Raw genomic sequence first — 23,200 nt, forward strand, 5'->3', positions numbered from 1 at the left:
ACATCACAGGAAGACAATGGGGTAATGGCAAGAAGTGGTTGGGAAGAATATGGGAGGGCTCGGTGTGAAGAAGTGCATCAGTTCGGAGGGATAGTTTTTACTGTTCCCTTTTTGGTTGGTTATGATATTTTGAGTTGTAAAACTCTGCTAACTGTTGTGAGTCAGGTGGTGTCATGCAGCAGCAGGGTCTGAGAGTTCCTAGATGAGCAGAAACAGGGCCTGCTGGATGCCCTACCCTCCATATGTAGGGATCTCCCCAAAGGATCGATTCCACAGCTGCTGTCTGTGGTGGGCGTAGAGTGCTGGCATGGCACAGGAGCTTTCGTTACCTTGCCTGTATCTGAACTCTCCTCTCTGCCATGAGTCATTTTCCAATAAGTTAAGGCACATATAATTAATCCAATTCACTGTGCTATGTCATCCCATTTGTTACCATTGGCCCTCACCCCCCAAAAGAACAAACATTGCTTGAAGCAGTTTCACACATATATATTTCTACAGTGTTGATTTAATCCCTCACTTTATAAACTGAGAAACAATTATAGTAAGTGAATTCAAAAAAATTTAAACCCCTCCCACAGTTCTGCCCTATAACTGTTACTATTTCCATATTTGTTGCATTCATTTTTATTCACATGTATGCCTATTTCAGATAATTGGAACCACAGTTTACAAGTATTTTGCATTGTTCCCTTTCACTTATGATATAGATTTCATTTCAACCAGTAGGAAAAAAAAAGCATTTGTGTATTAGTTTACCATGTTGCCAAGCAACTATTTATTTTTAATGTTTGAGCAAGTTTTGATTGCCTGAAGTGATTAGCATACTGGATGAAAAGACAGTGGTGACAACATTTAGCCTTTAAACAACTATGGAGACTATTACAATATGTTTTAAAAAATCTTATATATGCATGTCAATTATACCTCAATAAACCTGGAAAAACCTTATGTAACTTAGGAGGTGGTTAAGTTTAATCAGTTTTTAGTACATTCAAGCCCTAAGAAATGAAATATCAAGAGGTAGAGCTCATTCTATAGGTAGAGCTCTATCCTGAATATTAAGTATAAAATATGAATGAGCATTAGTCATGCCCTTGAGAGAATCACTGTTTCTGCTTCACCAAATGAACCAAATTAGCAGTGTCCACAATAAACATGAATATTCTTATCAGTTTTTTTATGAAAATAAGAAATATAATTTGCAACAGGTGACACACTCATTATGAGATGGAAACAAGGACAAAAAACATATACAATTTGATTTGCAAGTTGATAATAGTAAGTAATTTATTTTTCACTAAGCAGTGGACACATTGCCTGCCAGTAACCATTTCTGCTTGCAGAAAGTCAGTATTTAAAAAGAAAAGCCTATATGTCCCTTGAGAGAAAAACAGCACATTTTCAAAGAATGTCAAAGTAGAATGTGCAATGAAGCCTTCTGAGGGGTTTGGTGGCCATGATTAAAGAAAGAGTTTGCCCATTGAAAAAAGTATCTGATGGTTTCACAGTACCACTACCAACTACCCTCCCAGATGCAGGGCAATTCTGCAGCCATGAAGCATGTGCCCACAGTAAGCAGAAGGTCAGTGTGAGGTTTGAGGGCCGAGGGCTGTTGGGGTTGAAAGTTCAAGATCAGGTCAGACCACACTATATGCTTCTCTACTTGAGGTGAAATTAATTAAAAATGAGTACCTCCAGGGTTGTCCTAATGAAGAAAAGTTGTCAGAGAAGAGGATCCCACAAGTGTGTATGGAAAAGGAAGAGGTATAGTCATGATGGTGGTAGTGATGTGGGGTTACCAGGGGAGGTGGAAATTGCAGACCCACTGGCGTGAAGATTTGTATAGGATGATTACTTGCCTATGAGCCTCAAATATATTTTTAGCACCAATTATAGCATCTTCTTCTCTTCTCCAAGTCATTTTCTATAACCATCACATACATTTTTACAGGGGTGAACACCTACATCCATACATTAAAGAGGGCACTAACTTAATAAATAATCCACTGTGGCACTATACTTTCTTATATTTAAAAACAATGCTGAACCAGGAATATGAAAATAAGAAATGTGTCTGCTTGCTTACCTTTTCCAGTGCAGCCTGAACAACTGATTCACTTTCTGTATCTAGGGCAGATGTAGCCTCATCTAAGATGAGTATCTTTGGGTTTCGAACTAAAGCTCGAGCAATCGCGATTCTCTGTTTCTGTCCTCCACTCATTTGAGCTCCTTTTTCGCCTACTAAGGTATTAAATTTCTAATGAAAAATAGCAGAGAGAAGAGGAACAGAGAGCATGATCAAATAAATGGTAAGAAAAGGAAATGACAAACAATCACAGTTATGTTTTAATACCAGCTTAGTCACTAGTTCAGCCTGACTGGTTTTGACCTTTGATTTGTTCTTTATAAAAACAAACAACTATTTTTTAAAAAGTCTAGTGAAGAGCGGACTTAAGAAAAATTTGGCTAGCAATAAAAGAAATGAAAATATATGATAACCAAAGATTTTTAAGAAGATTAATAATAATTTGAACAAACAAAAAGTTTTAAGGAAAATTTTAGAATACATTGATATCTTTAAAAAGCATTGTAATAAAAACACATACTTAACTACTACTCAAAATGTTTATTAGCAAGTTAATTAATGCATTATACACAATCTCCTTCCTGGATATTCTAAAAAAGAGTATAAAAAAAAGTCACTGCAAAAATAAACTTTCCCTCAAACCTTTTTTCAATTTTGGGGGACTACTTTTTTTTAATGTATGCATCTTAAAAAAAGAAAAGATTTTATTTACTTATTTTTAGAGAGAGTGGAAGGGAGGGAGAAAGAAAGGGAGAAAAACATTGACGTACAAGAGGAACATTGACTGATTGCCTCTCACATGCCCCCAACCAGGGACCCAGGCATGTGCCCTGACTAGGAATTGAACCAGTGACCTTTTGGTTCACAGACTGGCACTCAATCCAGTAAGTCACACTAGCCAGGGCAATATATATGTTTTTAACAAAGTAGACATCTTTAGATATTTGAGGCTGAAGGTAACTTCTAGAACAAATGAAGCATGGTTAGTAATATTCTATTGGATTAAGTCCCTGATTCAAAGTCCATTTTCTCAAAGATATAAATTTATTGAATAAATATCCTTTCTAAACCTTTAATTTCTAAAGTTTGACCTTTGAATTTGTTTTTAAAAACATAACCCTTATTGAGGAATAATAATTATGTACGTATAAACATTATGCACTCAATGAAATGCACTCAAGTTAAAGATACAGTTTTATGGTTCTGACAAATGAGTATACCCATGCTAACACCATCCCAATAAAGGTTTAGAATATTTCCATCAAACTAGCAAGTTGCCTCATGACCCTTTCCATTTGAAACCCACACCCTGCCTCAGGATAGCACTGATTTGTTTTAATCAGTATAAATTAATTTCACTAGTTCTAGAATTTTATATAAATGGAATCATACAGTGCGTACTTTTTTAGAAGACTTTTTATAGAGCAATGTTTGGCTCACAGCAAAATTGAGAGGAAGGTAGAGAGATTTCTCATATATCCCGTCTCCAGACGTACATAGACTTCCCCATTATCAACATCCCCCACTAGAGTGGTACGTTTGTTACAAATGAACCTACATTGATATGTTATGATCACCGAAAGTCCATAGTGTGCATTAGCGTACTCTGGGTATGATTTTGGAAAATGTGTAATTATATGTATTCATCATTATGGTATCATACAGAGTATTTTCACTGCCCTAAAAATTCTCTGTGTTTTACCTCCTCTTGCCCTTATCATCTTTAGCCCTAACCCCTAGCAACCGCTAATCTTTTACTGATTCGATAGTTTTGCTTTTTCCAGAATGATATATATTTGAAATCACACAGTATGTAGCCTTTACAAACTTGTTTCTTTCACTTAGTAATATGCATTTAAGTTGTCACCATGTCTTTTCATAGCTTGAAAGCTCATTTCTTTTTAGTGCTGAATAATATACCATTGTCTATATGTACCTCGGTTTATCCATTAACCTACTGAAGAACATCTTGATTGCTTCCAAGCTTTGGCAATTATAAATAAAGCTGCTGTAAACGTATTTGTCCCGGTTTTTGTGTGAACATACATTTTCAGCTCCTTTGGGTATACACCAAGGAGCATGGTTGTTGGATAATAAGATAAGAACATATTTAGTTTTTTAAGAAAGCACCAAAGTGTCTCCAAATTGGCCATGCCATTTTGTATTCCCACTAACAATATTCTTGCACCATTAGTAGAATGAGATATATATATTCAGCACCATTTGTTGAAGGAGAGTTACTATTGTTCCACACCCTTGCCAGCATATATTGCTGTCAGTGTTCTGAATTTTGGCTGTTCTAAATCGAGGGTAGTGGTGTCTCATTGTAGTTTTAATTTACATTTTCCTGATAATATATGATGTGGGACACCTTTTCACATTCTTATTTGTCATCTGTAAATCTTCTTTGGTGAGATGTCTGCTAAGATCTTTGGCCTATTTTTTACTGGGTTGTTTGTTTTCTCATTGTTAAATTTTAAGATTTTTTAATATACTTTGGATAACAGTATTTTATCAGCTGTGCCTTCTGTGAATGTTTTCTCCCAGTTTGTGGTTTATCTTCTCATTGTTTTGACATTGTCTTCCACAGAGCAGGTTTTAATTTTAAATGAGTTCAGATTGTCAAGAATTTATTTCATGATTTGCATCTTTGTCATATCTAAAAAATCATTGCCATACCCACATCTAGGTTTTCTCCTATGCTATTTTCTAGGAATTCCATAGCTTTGTATTTCATATTTAGGTCTGTGATCCATTCTGAGTTAAATTTTGGGAATGATGTAAGGTCTGTGTCTACATTAATTTTTTTTACAAGAGGATATACAGTTGTTTTAGTACAATTTGTTTGTTGAAATGACTATCCTCACTCTATTATATTGCCTTTGCTTCTTTGTCATAGGTTAACTGACTATATTTATATGGGTATACTTCTGGACTCTGGACCCTATTCCCCTGATATATTTGTCCTTTTTTTTCTTCAACAATTCCATGTTGTCTTGATTACTGTAGCTTTACAGTAAGTCTTCGCCCTGGCTGGTTTAGCTCAGTGGATTGAGCGTCGGCCTGCGAGCTAAGTGTCGCTGGTTCGATCTTCCAGTCAGGGTACATCAGAGAAGGAAAACTCTGACTCCAAAAAACCTCCGCTGCCTTGCGGCATACCTCTTCAGGGGAAAGGCTAAGGGAGTAAACCCCGACAGAAAATCCGGAGCCGGAGTCCCTAAGGCGGTTTGACGTTGTAGTCAACACCGGCAACTCCTGCGGCGCACCTGAACCCAAGCTGTATCGACTCCGTCTTTCCCTTGGACCCTTCAGCTGCGAAGAGAGGGGGGGTCTGCTGCATGGGCAACAGCAGACCCTCCATATCACCCTGCCCAGGCTCTGTAGCTTCAGCGTCATCGCAAGATGTCGATTCAACACGGGAGGAGACAGATACGATGTCACTCCCGAGTCGGACTGCACAGCCATTCTCGGCGGTGCAGATAGACTCTTAAGAAGCTACACCATCGTCTCTCGAGACGGACGGCTGCCGACGATGACAGTAAGTCTTAAAGTTTTATAATGCAGTCTTTTAAGTTTGTTTTTCTCCAATTTTGTGCTGGCCATTCTGGGTATTTTGTCTCCCCATATAAATTTTAGAATCAGTTTGTTGATAGCTACAAGGTAACTTGCTGGGATTTTGATTGAGATTTCATTGAATCTATAGATCAAGTCAGGAAGAAATGACATTTTGGCAATATGGAATCTTCTTTTTCATGAACATGAAATATTTCTCTATTTATTTCAGTCTTCTTTAATTTTGTTCATCAGAGCTTCATAGTTTTCTTTATACAAATTTTGTTAGATTTATACTTGATAACAAAAATGTTAAATATCTTTTCATGTGCAACTGCTTATTAGATTCTATTTTTTGCAAAATGTTGTACAAGCTTTTGTCCATTTTTCTTATTACTATGTTGTAAGAGTTCTTTATGTGTTCTGGGTGCATGTCCTTTGCCAGATCTGTGTATTGTGGATATTTTCTTTGGCTTTGTGTCTTGCCTTTTAATTTTTTTACGGTGTCTTTTAAAATTAAATTTAAAAAGTTTTAATTTTTCCCTGATTGGTGTGGCTCAGTGAATTGAGCACCAGCTTGTGAACCCAAAGTTCACCAGTTCGAATCCCAGTCAGGGCACTTGCTTGGATTGCAGGCCAAGTCACTGGTTGGGGATATGCAAGAGGCAACCAACCGATGTTTCTCTTGCACAGTAATGTTTCTCTCCTTCTCTTTCTCCCTCCCTTTCCCTCTCTCTGAATATAAATAAATAAATAAATTTAAAAAAAAGTTTTAATTTTGAGAAAGGCTAACTTTGTCATTAAAAAAAAAAGTAAATGTTTTTCTGTCTCAGAAATCTTTATCTCAAGGCCACGAAGATTTTCCCCTAAATTTTTAATTTTGAAATTGGACAGCTTAAACTTTTATACATGGTCTAATATCCATAGCAAATTAGTATGTACATGTGGTGCGAGGTAAGGACCACATTTAATTTTTTTTCAGCATGGATATCTAATTTTACAAGCACTATTTGTTGGAAAGACTTTCCCCACTGAAATATATTGGCCTTGTGAAAAACCAATTGACCAGTTATGTGTGGGTTTATTTCTGGACTTTCTATTCTGCTCCACTGGTCTACATGTCCATTCTTATGCTATTACTACTTCCTTAATTGCTGTTTTAAAATTAGATATTGCAGGTCTTCCAGGTTTATTGTTCTTATTGCAAAACTGTTTTGGCAATTCTTAGTTGTTTGAATTTCTAAATAAATTTGGAATCAGCATGTCAATTTCTGCACATGAAGAAAGAATGCTGGGATTTTGAATGGTATAGCATCAAATTTATAGATCATAGCTTTAAAAATATTGAATGTTTAAATCAATGAGTAAGGTACATCCTCTTTTTTTAGATCTTCTTTAATTTCTCATAGCAACATTTGATATTTTCACAGAGAAGATTTACATGTCTCATTAAATTTATTCTGTTTTATATTTATTGATGCTACTGGGAATGTCACTCAATTTAATTTCACCTCTAATTATTACTGTTATTTAGAAATCTAGTTGATTTTTTCCCACAGTTACAGGTCTTACACAATTACAGATTATCTACATCTCTTTGATGACTTTTGGTTTGTGTCTTTCAAGGAATTGACTCTTATTAAGCTGTCAAATCTATAGGCATAGTTTTGTTCATAGTATTCCTTTTAAGGTCTTTGGAATCGATAGTGATGTACCTTCTTTTCTGACATTGGTAGTTTTCTCTCTCTCTCTCTTTTTGTTATTTCTTCATCAGCCTGGTTATGGTTTTATTGATTTTACTGCTATTTTCAAATAATCAGCTTTTGGTTTCAATGATTGCTTCTAACATTTTTCTATTTTTCATTTTACTAATTGTCACTCTAATCTTTATTATTTCCATCCTTCTGCTTGCTTGGAGTTTGATTTCCTCTTTTACTCTAGTTTCCCAAGTTGAAAACTTAGTTTATACAGTTTAGGTCTTTTTCTCTTTTCTAGAGTAAGCATTCAATACTATAAATTTCTCTTTAGGTGGTGCCTTAACTGTATCGTAATCAGATTTTAATTTTCCTTGAAATTTCCTCTTTGAACTATAGATTATTTAGAAGTGGATTATTTAATTTTCAATATTTGTGGATTTTCCAGATGTATTTCTGTTATTGATTTCTATGATTTAATTCTATTATGAACTGAGAACATTTTATATGTTTTCTTTGAAATGCAAAGGTACTGATTTTTATTTTAATGGCCTAGGATATTATCTCAGGGAACACTTCATGCGCACTTGAGAAGAATGTATTCTGCAGTTATTGGGTATTCTATACGCGTCAGTTAGATCTACTACTTGGTTGACAGTATTATTCCAGTCATCTATATACTTTCTTTCCATTCTATCAAGTACTGAAGACTTCAACTAAAACTGTGGATTTGTCTAGTTCCTCTTTTAGGTGGTTTTTTTTTTTTTTTCCCCTCAATCATTTTGAAGCTTTTCTGAAGTGCATAAACATTTAGATTATATTTCATTGCCTGTGAATCATAGTTTTCTATTTCTTTGCATGTCTATTTATTTTAGAGTATGTACTCAATTCTGTGTGTGATGTGTTGGAGAGACTCTGAATTTTGTTTTCTTTTAAAAAAATTGATTTTTGTTCCAGTAAGCAATTCAAATATTGACTTATCACTTTGAACTTATGTGATCTTGGTTTTATGCTTTGTTGGGAGTGAATCTTTGGGAAGTCTTGGAAGTTGGCACGACCCAACCTTCAAGTTCTGTCTCCTCTGGGAATCTTGTCATGGCTTGGTTTTAGGATTTGTTAGGGCAAGTCTAGAATCAGCCATACTCTGAGGTGTGGACTTTACTCCTAAGGTGTAGCTTTTATTGGTGTCTCAGCTATATGCCTGAGGTATTAAAACAATGTTAATGTGATCTATCCACTCTGGCTGGGCTGTGATTTCGACATCCCCACCATCCTACTTGACTTCTAGTCCCTCTTCAACTTTCAGCTTTGTAGCAGCTGCCCTCTGTGGTAAGCCTTGTGCAGTCTTATCCTCAAGGATTCCCATAGGATGCCCATATGGATTCCTGCCCCCACCTCAACTCCACAGCTCTTTCACTGCCCCTCTCTTTGCTTAGGCTGTGCTGAAATTCTATCTCTGTCTTTCAGCTCAGTGGGACTGCCCTGCTCTGTTGGATTCCAGTTCCCAGAGATGTGGTTAGAAATTTGTACACAGGCAGAATGCTGCAAATTCATGGACTTTCTTCATGAGCTTCCTTCCTCTCAGGAATCACAGTTTTATGCTACATTTCATCCTGTGATTCAAAACAATGATCCTATTTTAGTGAGATTTATGGTTGTTTATTAGAAAAGGCTAGCAAATATTAGTTAATCTTAATATATTAATTTAAAAATATGTGTATATCATAGAAATATCATAACAGTAATCGTATTTTTTAAATCATAGATTTCCCCAATTTTCACCTATAAGAATTCACCACTTTTGAAATTTTTATTTAATATTGTGCTTGTTCTTATATCTCTGGAGAAACATGGCTGTGGAATTTAGTTTCCATCATCATAAGCCAGTATCTTTAATTTGTTGTTTGGATTTTATCTTTAGGATTTGATGTTCTGTTTATAGCAAGGGGCATCTTTGTACAAATATGAGACTTTTCATAAAAGCAAGTAGTAACTTACAGGGTATAATTTAAGAGGCACCAGAAAGCTCCCTAATTCCAAGTGGGAAAATGAAGGTGACTGGTGTTTTGAGAAAAGGAAGTCATTATAATTGTCACAAAGTCAAAGAAAGGAAGTCTGTTTTCCCAAACCATAAGGCAAAGAATGACCTCAAGTCTTTAATGAATTTGCTGTCCTAATTTTTTTTTTTTTTTTATCACTGTGTGGTTGCCTCTCACTCGCACCCCAAACTGGGGACCTGACATGCAACCTAGTCATGTGCCCTCACTGGTAATCGAACCAGCGACACTTGGCTCACAGGCCGATGCTCAATCCACTGAACCACAGCAGCCAGGGATTTGTTGTCCTAATTATGATGGTAAATAATGGGAATAGAAGGTATTTACTGGCATAACAAAAGCTTTTACAAGAAAAACAAAAGAAAATACATAATTATGACCTATAGAGGGAAATTTGTAAAATATACCCATTAAAATGAACTTTTTCTGTTATTTTTGCATTCAGGGATGGTGGAATTTTTGTTTTTATATTAATTTCAAATCTTATCCTTTCATAGTTCATAGAGTATTCCCCACAACAATTTCAGGTTATACTGATGAACAAATACTTTGAGAAATACAAATAACTGGTTTATAGCAACCAATTCTAAATACCCATTAGGATATGTCCTCATACCAAGAATTTTAATTTATTATATCTATTTCCTAGTATGATTTCACATTTCTTATCTAATATTAGCTCCATGTGCTTCTAAAAAAGATGATTATAGTTTTTCTTTTGCCTTATCACAGAACCAGTCTGTGACATTCCCACTCTTAGCCACAAGATGGCCTTGCAAATCAACATTTTGTAGACATCATTTCTCAGCTTGTAATGATGATTTTGTTTCATGTAATCTGTGTTATTTTTTCTTTTTCATTTACAGTGAAAACCATTTAGAACTAAGTATGATTTTTAAAATTTATCTTTCAGTGATGTACTTCTTTTGATTGTTACCATGCTCTCTCTTTTATAGATGTTTTACTTAAGACAACTCAAAACTTAATCACATCCCCCTACTCTGTAGAAGTTATTGCTTTGTTATTGCATTTTGGAATACTGTAGTGCTTAACCACTAAGCTAAGGACATAGGTTACAAAGTGTACTCACATTGGGAAATTCCATTATAAAATCATAAGCATTTGCGTCCTTTGCTGCTCTCTCAATCTCCTCGCTGGTCACGCCTTCTCGTCCATATTTAATATTGTTATTAATGGTAGTCCCAAACAAAACAGGCTCTTGGCTGACCACTCCAATATGTTCTCGATAGTGCTGCACATTTAAAGTTCTGATGTCATTCCCATCCACTGTGATCTGCCAATCCAAAGAAATGAATCACGTTGTGATGCCTATCCTTGCATTGTATTTAGAGTCTTTTTACTAGTCTAAATATAAGCTGAGAAGCACAGTTTTTCAGGAGTTAAAGGCTGACTATATTTTGATGAAATATTTATAGCATTTATATTGTTAAGAGACTTTTTCTGGTGGGTAGGGACAAACAGAACTTCCAAAAATTAGCTTAAAAATCTCACCATATCTCCTAAATATCTTTATACTAAGATCCACAAATTAGATATTATATAGATATATATCTTAGGAGTCACAATGTTATTGTGTAGACACAAGTAACAAACTAATGAGATCTTTACATTTTCTAGGACAGATCCTTCCTTACTTCTCTTCAACACCCTGCTTCCCTGCAAAAGGCAAAAGTATCTTCTATTCACTGCTATAAACAATAGAAAACAAGTGTTGTCTTCTCCATAGATAGTGCTATTATCTATTACCACAACATATTCCAATGACAGAAACCAGTGTTTGATAGTTATAACTCAGAGCCTCCCTTTCTCACCATGTCTGGTATTCTGTTTAGGCAAAAGTATCCCATGCAACTGCTTTATATATGAAATAGTTATCCAATAATTTATTTTATATTTTATAATATAATTTATTTTATATGAGTACTTATTTTATACTCATATATAGTAGACTGTAAATGAAGATTTACTTAAGAAGTCAAATTTAAGTGAAACCAGGGCTATTGGAGAAATTTTCTTTTAAAAGTAATAGTTGAAAATTTGAGTAGAAGCATTACAAATTATGCTTCTGTGACTGTTCTAGTCTCATTCTCTATGCCATGTACAAGTGTATATTAATTAAATTAATTAAAATTAAGTGCAACATTATGGGTAACAGGATGAAATGAGAGGGCATATCTTCTACAGACGTCATTCTTCCAGGATGTTTTGAGAAACTGAAATTCTTGGTAAATTCTGGGTACTACAAATTACTATATTTTTTCCTCAACAGCATTTAATATTTTCTAACATACCATATAATTTACTTATTTTACTTGCCTGTCTCAATTTATTAGAATGTAAACTTGATGAAGGTAGAAATTTTTGTTCTTTGTTCACCAGCGTATGCCCAGCACCTAGAACAGTACCTAGAACATAGTAGGTGCTCAAGAAATATTTGTTGAATGAATGAATATGCAGGAAAGAAAATGATATTGCTTCTCTCTGAGTTCCACTGTTAAAAATTAAAAGTTGCCATAGCTGTAAAATCTTTGTAGTAGGTGGTACTTCTCAATCTCACTGTATAGACTGTGCATAATATTGCTCGGTGCACTTACAAAGCCATCTTCAGGATCATACAACCTCTGCAGAAGTTGGACTGCTGTACTCTTTCCACTGCCATTGGGGCCAACCAAGGCTACTGTCTCTCCAGACTTAATTTTGAGATTCAGACCTTTCAGAATCTATTGGAATATATGGGAAGAAATTCCATAAAACTGGGATAAGTGAGTATGGTTTACACTATTTTCATAAAGTTAATGTAATTAACACAAAACTAATTCTTCTGTGGCACTTAAGGACAAATTTAGATCTTGTCATATAATATTTGTTTTCTATATAATAATAACCTACATAATTTTGGAAAATAATAGTAAAATATCTCTCTTCATTTCTCTGCATAAAGAAGAAATCTAAATTAAGTTTAGTCATTAAATGTTAACTCACCACAGGAAACAATATTTTCAGCTTATGTACTTTATATGAATTTCATGACTACCAAGTGAGTGAAAATTTTACCGTTTAATTTGCAACAACTAAATGAAATCTTGCCAGATATTTTTGTGAGCTATTTAAGAAAGTTTTTTAAAGAATATATTTAACATCATTGTAATATATATTCCATAGTAAAACAATTGTTAAAACTTTAGTGCTTTCTTTGAATGAAACTCCACAAACAGAAACCTTCCCTCTTCTAGTGGTGAATCTCAGGAGGACATTTCAATTTAGGGGAAGCACTTTAAAATTTCCTCAAGAACTGAGGATTGCTCCTGGCATTTAGTGTCTGAGGGACCTGCCACACGAGAGAAACCTCCCAGAATGACAACAGCAATTCTGCTGAGAAACTCTCACCTGACATTGCTTGTATTTGTATATACTCAGCCCCAAGTATGGGAATCATTCCTTGGAGTCTCTCACTTTGATCTCCCCATTTGTAAAGAAATTGACCCTTTAAGTAGCCAAACATAAAACCTTCAAAGGCCCAAGCAAGAAAAATTCTCTATAAAGGAGGTGAGAAATCAGGATGTCCAGTGTGAGGACCTCCTCTTCTACCTGCACTTTTATTCGAGAGTTGATTCTGTTCTTTCCTTGGGAGAATTTATACTTTATTTAAACTTCTTTCTTAAAATGATTTATGTTTCGGTTTAACAAACAGAACTATGTTTCAAAAGTTCATTTAAAAAATAGTTGTTTAACACCCAGAGAGCACTTCATTATGTATTATAATAGCACAATCAGTGCTTATGTTTCCAGGAAGCTAATCCAAATGTAGTTGCAAAATGGAGTTGAAATACTCTGTTTACATTAAGAAAAATGGTAAAAGGCAATGCTACTATGATAATGGTAATTAAGTAATAATAAATTAAAAAATAAAGAGCTTTGAAAAGAGAATCTCATTCAAAGACTTAGAGAAAAATAAGGAAGTAGGACTAGGTAGGTTTTTTTATTGCAGGTTATGCAGATGACATTTGTATATTTTAGAAGACATTCCAGGTTGATGACATTAGCAATATTATTAATTTCACTTAAAATAATGTCCTTTTTCTGTGAAACAGGTATTTATTAGTAGTTACTCTTTGCAATCTTTACTTTTTGGATAAATATGCAATAAAATGAAGGGAAGAAGACAACAGAAGAAAGACACATTTTCTCAAGAATTTGTCAAAGGCTGAATGACAGAGGAAGGAGGATAAACTGTGTTGCATGTGCATATGTGAGTGTATGTGTGTGTGTGTGTGTGTGTGTGTGTGTGTGTGTGTGTAAAAGTGAGGGGGGAAGTAACTGAGGCACAGATACTGTGCAGTAAAAGCCATAGGAAAGGGAGAAGTGAAAGGCACAATCTGTGCGTAATTCTCCCAGTTTAGAAACTAGGTTAAAATGAGTTATGTTGAGTGGGACAACATCCAGGGACCACCAATAGGTGGCACCACTAATGAAAGACATTTTGGTGTGTGCTGCCAAATCCAGAGAGAAGGAATTCCAGGGAGCTGAAGATGCTTTAGTCAGTTGATATAGAAAAGAGGCTGCAAAATGTAACTCGCTCATCCAGAGTTATTAATCCATTATTGACCTATTTTTCTTTCCTTTCTCCCTCCCTCTCCCTTCCTCTCCGTCCCTCCATTCTTTCCTTCCTTCCTTCCTTCCTTCCTTCCTTCCTTCCTTCCTTCCTTCCTTCCTTCCTTCCCTCCTACCTTCCTTCCTTCCTTCCTTCCTTCCTTCCTTCCTTTCTTCCTCCCTCCCACCACCTCTTTCCTCATTTGCTCTCTGTTTCTCAAGTTTCTGAGCAAAATAGATCAATCTTGGCCAAAATGATTCCAGATTATATCATAATAGGAGATCTTAACCAGTAGACAATAATATCAGAAAACTGTACAATTCTATCATCAATTGTAACCTACCTTGACAGAAGGTCTTGATGGATAACTGAAAGAAACATTTTTAAATTCTACAGTCCCCTCTATGTATTCCGGTTTATAACCTGTTGTTGAAAAGTTACCTATAGCAGGTTTCTTGGAAAAACAAAGAGAACATTATAAGTCTTCAGGGGACTAAATTGACACTCTCTAGATTCTAAAAAATAGTTTGAAGACGGTGTTCTTTTACAATGTTTTCCTTTTTGCTTTAGAAGTGCACTAATTTAGAATGAAGGTTTTAATAAAACACAATCTCCTTGTAGAAAAATTAAAAAACCTCTCTTTCCATAGCCAATTGTCTGACATGGATTTTGCCCATCTTTTTGTTTTAGTGAAATGAGTGTGCCTGTTTTGGGTTTCTTTCTTGCAGAAATGTTAGTTATCTTTCAAAGGAATTAGAAATCTTACCTTATCAATAACCTGGAAAATATTAAAGGCAGCTCCTCGGGCTATAGTGAAGTTTTCAAAGTTAGGGGCTGCTGTTCCAATGCAATAACTACTATGGATTACACTAAAGAAAACCTACAAGAACAACAACAACAAAAATAGTTATCCTTCCTCAGTTGTATAAGAGAGACAAGAGAATAAAATGTATACTTTGTTGAGATTCAGCATGATAATAGGAACATTAGATAGGAGAGAATAGAAACTGCTGGGAAATATAAAGGGAACACAAGTTAGTACAAGTATATTTGGCCTTTTCCTAATATGGATCAATGTTTGATTGTCCCATAGTCCTGTCATTATCACCTTCTGGGAAGTCTGAGCAGGAAAACTGGTTTACAGAGGAGTGCCTGCCATCAAGGACAGAGGAAGGGCAGGAGAGTCCAGTCCACAGAATACTTCCAGAGGGAAGACATTCAGTGAGGTGAAAGTAGAGTGCCACTGTACATCAGCGAGACTGAAAAGAAGACGTCTCACCAGAGACTGGCCTTTGTGACCTCTGGATTAAGAAAACTCTATCTCTCAGTGTAAAATTAAATTATGATTCTTCTTAAAGTTCAATGCTTTTAGAAGACAGGCTGGATGAACATATACTGCCATTCATAAATATAGCTTAAATGTATATACAAATCATTTGAAGGACACAAATAGTTTTTTATTAAAATATTCATCTTTGAATATTTAATTTATTCAAAGAGACATTTTTACTCTACTGTAGTAAGAAAAGATTTACCTAGGCCAGTCACTTTTGTTCTCAAACAAGACTTACAGCAAGGACAGTTCCGATGGTATAACCAGGTTCTCCACTCAGAATCAAGGAGGTTCCATACCAGAAAGTGAGTCCATAGGTTCCATTCATAAAGAAGTACACAGCACCAAGAGAGAGTTTCGAAGCTATAGCCTTTTTAATGCCAACATCCTTTGCATCTTTTAGATTGTGTGTATACCTTAAAAAGAAACAAAACATAATGTAGTAGCCTTTGGGGAAAAATAAAACCAAATATATATTATCATCTTTGAAAGAACAGACCTTTGAATTTCTTTCTCTTGGGCCCCAAAGGCTACGACAGTTCGGATTGATGACAAAACTTCTTCTGCCACAGCTCCAGCTTTGGAATAGGCATTTAATTCCTTACTGGTCAATGAGATGACTATCTGTAATAAACCATGCCCAGAGTTAACCAAAGAATGACTTTGGAGTAGTAACAATGTATAGAGAATTTAACTAAGGTATAATCTAGAATAACATAGTTTTATTATTGCAAAGGTGCTTAATATCACTTAATCTAACCACATAATTCTGCAAATAAGGAAACCAATGACCAGAAATATTAATTGACTTTTTGAAGTCTCACAGCAGTGAAAGAGCTTAGCTTGACATAACCTAGAATCTAAATCTATATATTTGCCTTCTACTAGTAGAATTTCACTATTTTCCCTCTGTATTTTTTAAAAATTAGAAAATGGGTATTTCTGTTAATATAATTAATGAAGGCTTGATTCGGAGGATATTAGGGAGACAGTTATTTCTGGATGCACTCTGGAAATTAGTAAGCCTAATTTAACTACATTTCATTTGTTATTATGGAAAAGCAAGGCTTCTAGAGGATATTGGTTGCAGGGTTGTGGCAGAAATAGAAAGATGATCCTGCGTATGCCCAGAAGTGATTACTGCATAATGCAGCCTTCCTCTTAAATGCTGTATCTCCAAATGCTAACAGGTGAGATTCTAGGGAAAGAGAGAAGAATATCACTCTTGGTGATATCAGGTGGGTTTATGTGGTTTCCCCAAAATTTAAAAACAGAATGGGCCTTTTTCTCTATTTAAAAAAAATATTTATTTATTTGTTAGTTTTGTTTATTTATTTATTTTTAGAGAGAGGGGAAAGGAGAAAGAGAGGGAGAGAAACATCACTGTGTGGTTGCATCTCACTCGTGCCCCCAACTGGGGACCTGATGTGCAGCCTAGTCATGTGCCCTGACTGGGAATCAAACCAGCGACACTTGGCTCACAGGCTGAAGCTCAATCCACTGAGCCACAGCACCCAGGGCTCCTTTTTCTCTGTTAAATGCACTTACTACTCCTTTGATTAGTAAAGAATGTAATTTAGTTATTAGCGCAACAGTTCAATGAAAGGGAATGGGAAGAAAATTGTCCTCTTAGCTTGTCTATTTCCTACTCACATAACAAATCTTTCAAAGTACATTTCACATAATTGGAGCTGATTTTATGTTAGAAATACTTAGACAGTTGTTAAACTCAGAAGCTGAGTAATACTTATTATTTTCTTTTTAAAAATTATTTTCAAAGATAATCATTTCTATAATATATCACTAGAAGGAAAGCAGTACCTAGCAAAAAGCCTTGTATATAGTATTTAATAAATATTTTCCAAATTAAATTAATTGAAGGAATCTAGAACGTAGATTCCTCAGTGCTGTTCCTTTTAAACAACTTGTCCACTTCACTTGCTTGGGCAATTAAGTTAAAGATCTGATCTTAGTAACATACTGTGGGTAATCTTCCTGAGAGGTCTTCATTTCAAGTAAAGTAGGGGTGATGATTTTGACAAGAGTTACCAGGGCAACAGTAGAAGTCACACTAAATAAAGACTTGTTGTCTAAACATCCAAGTCTATCGATAAGGAATTATTCAACCACAAAATACTTTTATTGCTAAATATGTTTATTCAGTTGACTTTGTGTGTTGTTGCAAAGAAACTCATGTATATTATGGCTTTGATTTTCATAAAGAAAAATTAGCTTTGCAAAATTAGAGACTTTATCCATCCTTCCAGAATACACTATGCCTCAAATCTACGAGATGGGTATACACATTGTTAGAATTGCCAAAAAACTTGATTTGGAGAGAGCTATTAAGGATGTATTTGGTTGTTTTTAGACTTCACAAAGAGCATTGGTTTCAAAATCAGGCTGTAAATAGATTAATATCTTGTAGTATACTCAGAGTACCACAGTGCAAAAATATAATTTCAAATGCAGGTACAAAATTTGTTTAAAATTTACATAATACATAAAAATATACATTAGAAAAACATTTTAAATATAATTCAGAGCCTTATTAAAAATTTAAACTTCAAATGGCTTTCATAAAAAACTGTTTACGTATTTACTCTTCTAGGATTTTCTCATTCTGTTCTAGTGGAACAAACTGCAACATATTTATCTGGGAATTTAGAACACATAAGGCACTGCCAGTGTCCAGTGTATCTGTGTATGATACTTCACCCGTGCTGTCGTTTGAAACTGCACTAGACTACTAAATGAAGAGGAATATTTTTAATGTTTGCAAGGTACTAAAACTAACTTCACTGTAGCCTAATAATTTGAAGATAGGTGATTAATTATGAATGAAATCAAAAGTAACTTTGGTGTATAATGTCGCATTCTATTTTGGGACATAAAAAAATGAAAAGAAATGCCTTTCTGACAAACACAGTAAAACACCTAGTTCACATTCCTGCTTCTAGTCAACACTGCGTTAGCCATCTTGCCTACCCTAGAAAACATGGCCGCTGAAGCAATTATAAGAGGAGTTGTAGACAGAGTCACTAGGGTGAGTTTCCAGCCCTTCACCAAACCAATCGCCAGGCCAATAGAAAATGTGGACAGGTTTTGAAACAACAGAGCAATATTGTCTCCAATACCATCGTTGATTTTGTTGATGTCACTGAAACAAATAAATGCAGCAAAATCAGTTATATGACTATATGAAAACAAAGCTGATATGCTACACATCCATCCTCTTACTCAGTCATTCGAGTGTTAAGTTCACCCATGTCACAGCCATCAAACCAGCTGATGTCCTGTGCCAAAATAGAATGAAAAAACTGTTTTCGAATTCTCTTGATCTGTCGTGCCGCAGTCATTATCCAAAAGGAAATCTGCATGTAGCCAAAAACCAAGGCAGTAACTCCTATTCCAACATAATACAGGGTCAACCTAAAATAGAAAAAAGATTATCAGAAATATTAGTGAGATTGAAGAGCAACTTTTTCCCTTGTACCAATATCCCCTCCCCAAAACAAACAAGAACCTATCACAATATTTAAAAAAAAATATTTATTTGTTTATTTATTTTATTTTTAGAGAGAGGGGGAAGGAGGAAGAGAGAGAGAACATTACTGTGTGGTTGCCTCTCATTTGTGCCCCCAACTGGGGACCTGACCTGCAACCTAGTCATGTGACCTGACTGGGAATTGAACCAGCCTATCACAATATTTGACTAAAAGAATTTACTTATTTTTATTTAATCTTCACTCAAGGGTATGCTCATTGATCTTTGAGAGGAAGGCAGAGAGGGAGAGGGGTGGGGGAAGAAGGAGAGACAGCAAGGGAGGGAGAAAGAGAGGGAGAGCAGTGGGGGAAGAAGGAGAGACAGCAAGGAAGGGAGAAAGAGAGGGAGAGAAACATCGATGTTAGAGAGAAACACTGATCAGTTGTCCCTTGCATGCATCATAACTAGGGACCAAAACCACAACCCAAGCATGTGCCTTGACCAGGAATTTAACTGGCCACCTTTTGATTTGGAGGATGATGCCCAACCAACTAAGCCACACTGGTCAAGGTAGAATAGCCAAATTTTTAAAAAGAACAATGTTGGAGGACATACATTCCTTGATGTTTATTTATTTATTTATTTATTTATTTATTTATTTAAAGTCTAAGACTACACTAATCAAGACACTGTAATAGTAGCATAAGGATAAACATAAATAAATACAACAGAATTAAGAGAACATAAACCAACACTTATATTTATGGACAGTATTTTTAGCAAAGGTGCAAAGGTAATTCAATAGAGAAATTAGTTAGACACTTACCTTACAATAATCACAAAAAGAAACTCAAAATGGATTACAGATCCAAGTGTAAGAGCTACAATGTTGCAACTTCTAGAAGAAAATATCTAGTGAAGGAACTAGTATAAATGGCCCATGGATATGTACAGCAGGGTGGGGATTGACTGTGGGGGTGGGGGTGGGGCTGGGGTAAGGAAGAGCAATGGGGGAAATATGGAGCAACTCTAATAGAAAAACAATTTAAAAAAAAAAAAGAAAAAATGTAGGAGAAAATCTTCATGACCTTGGGTTAGGCAAAGAATTGTTAAATACAAAAGAACAATCCATAAAAGAAAAACTCGATAAATTGTACCTCATCAAAACTTCAAACTTTTGTGCTTCAAAAGAAACCTTTAAGAAAATGAAAAGACTAGCCACAGACTAGGAGAAACTATTTGCCAATCATATATATGACAAAGAAGTTGTATTTAGAATTTATAAAGAACTAGCAACTCAGTAAGACTAACAACACAATTAAAAAGTAGGCAAAATATTTGAATAGATATGTCACCAAAGAAAGTATATGAATGCCTAAAAAGTACATGGAAAAAATGCTCATTATTAGTTACGTAAACTTCACATTTTCTCCAATGGCTATAACAAAGAGACAGAGAATAACAAGTGTTGACCGACAAGGATGTGGACAAACTTGAGTTGTTACACATGTTAGTGAGAAAGTAAAAGTAAAACTTTGGAAAACAGAGGGCAGTTTCTTAAAAAGATAAACATAAATTTCCTTAGGAGCCAGCAATTCTCCGTCGTCGTCGGCAGCCGTCCGTCTCGAGAGACGATGGTGTAGCTTCTTAAGAGTCTATCTGCACCGCCGAGAATGGCTGTGCAGTCCAACTCGGGAGTGACACGGTATCTGTCTCCTCCCGTGTTGAATCGACATCTTGTGATGACGCTGGAGTGTCCTCTCCAGTGAAGCTGAAGCTACAGAGCCTGGGCAGGGTGATATGGAGGGTCTGCTGTTGCCCATGCAGCAGACCCCCCCTCTCTTCGCAGCTGAAGGATCCAAGGGAAAGACGGAGTCAATACAGCTTGGCTTCAGGTGCGCCGCAGGAGTTGCCGGTGTTGACTACAACGTCAAACCGCCTTAGGGACTCCGGCTCCGGATTTTCTGTCGGGGTTTACTCCCTTAGCCTTTCCCCTGAAGAGGTATGCCGCAAGGCAGCGGAGGTTTTTTGGAGTCAGAGTTTTCCTTCTCTGATGTGCCCTGACTGGAAGATTGAACCAGCGACACTTAGCTCGCAGGCCGACGCTCAATCCACTGAGCCAAACCAGCCAGGGCTCAGCCAGCAATTCTACTCCTACATAATCTACCAAAGAGAAATAGTAACATATGCCCACATATATATCAATATTTATAGCATGGAAACATTATTTTTTAATAGCCAAAAGAACAGAAATAATCCAAATGGTGAACAGATAAACAAAATATGATATATCCTTGCAATGGATTACTGCTAAGCAATAAAAAGGAATAAACTACTGATACATGTCACAATATCAGTGAACCTCAAAAACTTTAGGGTAAATTAAAGAAGCCAGGTGCAAAACTCATACATGACATATATTTCTATACATATGCAATGTATTTACAGATAGAAAGCAGACTAACAGTTGCCTGAAGCAACTATTATGGGATTGACTGCATGCAAAAAAGGAATTTTGTAGAGTGATGGAAGTGTTCTAAAAATGGATTGTGGTGATAGTTACACAACTCTGTAAATTTACTAAAAATCATTAAATTGTACCCTTAAAGCTGTGAGTTTTATAATAAGTAAATCATGCCTCAATAAAGCTAAAATCATATGAGCAGTATAATTCCAATAACATTAAAATTATATATGCATACTTGTATATGTAAAAACACTGTAATAATATAAACCAAGGTTAATATTTATTATCCATTAGTAGTGGGATTATCAGTGATTTAATGTTCTTTGTGCATTTTTATGTTTCCACATTTTCTACAATGGTTACATTTAGCATTTAATCAGAAAAAACAACTAAAATAATTTTTATGTAAGCACCGATTCACTTTTTAAAAGACTATTCCTTGAAAAAAAAGAAAAAATGCACTCAATTTATTCCACATAGAAGAAGCATACTTAATAACTCCTCATTTACCTATTAATCAGTTGTCCAAACTACCTGGGACCCAGAAAAGGAAACCCTAGTAGTCTCAGAACCCAGGCTTTATTCTGCACTAGGAAATGAAACTTCCTTCAGTGTCCAAGAATTCTAATTCAAAACTGTGCAAACTAAGATCGATTTAACAGCTCCATTTATCACACATGTATGTTAAATATTATGTCAGGCACTTTACAGATCTGTACATCATTGGGTCTCCAGAAAGTATTAACATCACATTTTACAGATGGAGAAGCTGGAGCTTATAGAAGTTACCTGATAGTGTCTATAGCTAGAAAGGTGCAGAGCCCACCATCCGGATCCTGAATCTATTATCTGAATTCCCAACTTTTGAACTGAATCACACTGGCAATATTTCTGAGAAAAAAAGGGTTCTCAAATAGGTTTGGGAAACACTGCATACTTAGCACCACAGCCCCTTGGAAATTGATAATATACATAAAACATTTTCAAAAATCTAAAAGCAAAGAAATAGTTCAATCTTGTTCAGCTGAGGATGTTTCAGATCCATGAACTGTAACAACCCCTACTTTTAGGATGTATTACCTATTAACAGCAGTCACTTCCACTGTTCCAGGCTACAACATGATGCAGCAGAAACCACTATCTGACCTTCCTAAGTAAGAGAACCTCCATTTTATTTGGAGTGGTAATATGCCCAGATAAAATGGATGTGGTCACATGACTGGTAAAAAGACAGAAGTATCTTGAGGCCCTGATGACATCTGAGCCATATTTTATGCCTAGACTGCCTACTTACAGATTTTTATGTGTGAGAGAAATACATTTCTATCACAGTTAAGTAATTATTATGATGGATTTTACATTAAATGCAGTCAAACTAAGTCTAACACAGTCTTGGTCATCTAGTTTGCCACTTCATTTTCAAGTAGATTAGAGTAGATATACCCAAAGTAGAAAAAAGGAGGGAACAAGTTGCTTCAAAGTTCATATAGAATTAATTAATTCTTGACAGCAAAAGAGGAGGTATCATATTCACCAACAATAATCTTGGGACTATTTAGTCATTATAATCCAATTCAACAAGATGAGATTCAATTATTTTCAGAATAACTGACTGATAAATAAAACAAAGGCATAGACCTAGTATTAAAACATGACATTTATATAAGGCTATGAGTCATTGTCTTTAGAAAATAGGTAGAAAAAATTCTTCAGTTCCTGATGATTATGGATGAAAGAGGTATTACCTTATTCTAATTTACAAAGTTATATAAAGCAATGATTCCCATACATGTATGTGGTCATCAAAATGCTACTAGGTATCAGGGGGAAATACTAGGTTCCATAGTCACATAGGTTTGGAAAACAAGAATTAAATGGAGCATTTATGTTGTTTCTCTGTCCTGTGAGC

At 35.4% G+C, this 23,200-nt stretch overlaps 1 protein-coding gene across 1 annotated transcript in view; it reads right to left on the reverse strand.

Moving 5' to 3' along the window:
- The window catches only part of ABCB5 (ATP binding cassette subfamily B member 5), an 82,930-nt gene that overhangs the window by 49,390 nt on the left and 10,340 nt on the right, over positions 1 to 23,200 (reverse strand). The window contains exons 5-13 of the mRNA XM_090287809.1: positions 18,578 to 18,769; positions 18,326 to 18,497; positions 15,837 to 15,961; positions 15,576 to 15,753; positions 14,771 to 14,884; positions 14,348 to 14,458; positions 12,008 to 12,133; positions 10,483 to 10,686; positions 2,090 to 2,260 (exon numbers count right to left, since the gene is read on the reverse strand). Of these exons, the coding sequence (XP_090143935.1) occupies positions 2,090 to 2,260; positions 10,483 to 10,686; positions 12,008 to 12,133; positions 14,348 to 14,458; positions 14,771 to 14,884; positions 15,576 to 15,753; positions 15,837 to 15,961; positions 18,326 to 18,497; positions 18,578 to 18,769 (1,393 nt within the window). The remainder of the gene's footprint in view (positions 1 to 2,089; positions 2,261 to 10,482; positions 10,687 to 12,007; positions 12,134 to 14,347; positions 14,459 to 14,770; positions 14,885 to 15,575; positions 15,754 to 15,836; positions 15,962 to 18,325; positions 18,498 to 18,577; positions 18,770 to 23,200) is intronic.

The sequence above is a fragment of the Furipterus horrens genome, unplaced genomic scaffold (assembly GCF_987537825.1).
Source record: "Furipterus horrens unplaced genomic scaffold, mFurHor1.1.pri manual_scaffold_9, whole genome shotgun sequence".
In the NCBI taxonomy this organism is placed as follows: Eukaryota; Metazoa; Chordata; class Mammalia; order Chiroptera; family Furipteridae; genus Furipterus; species Furipterus horrens.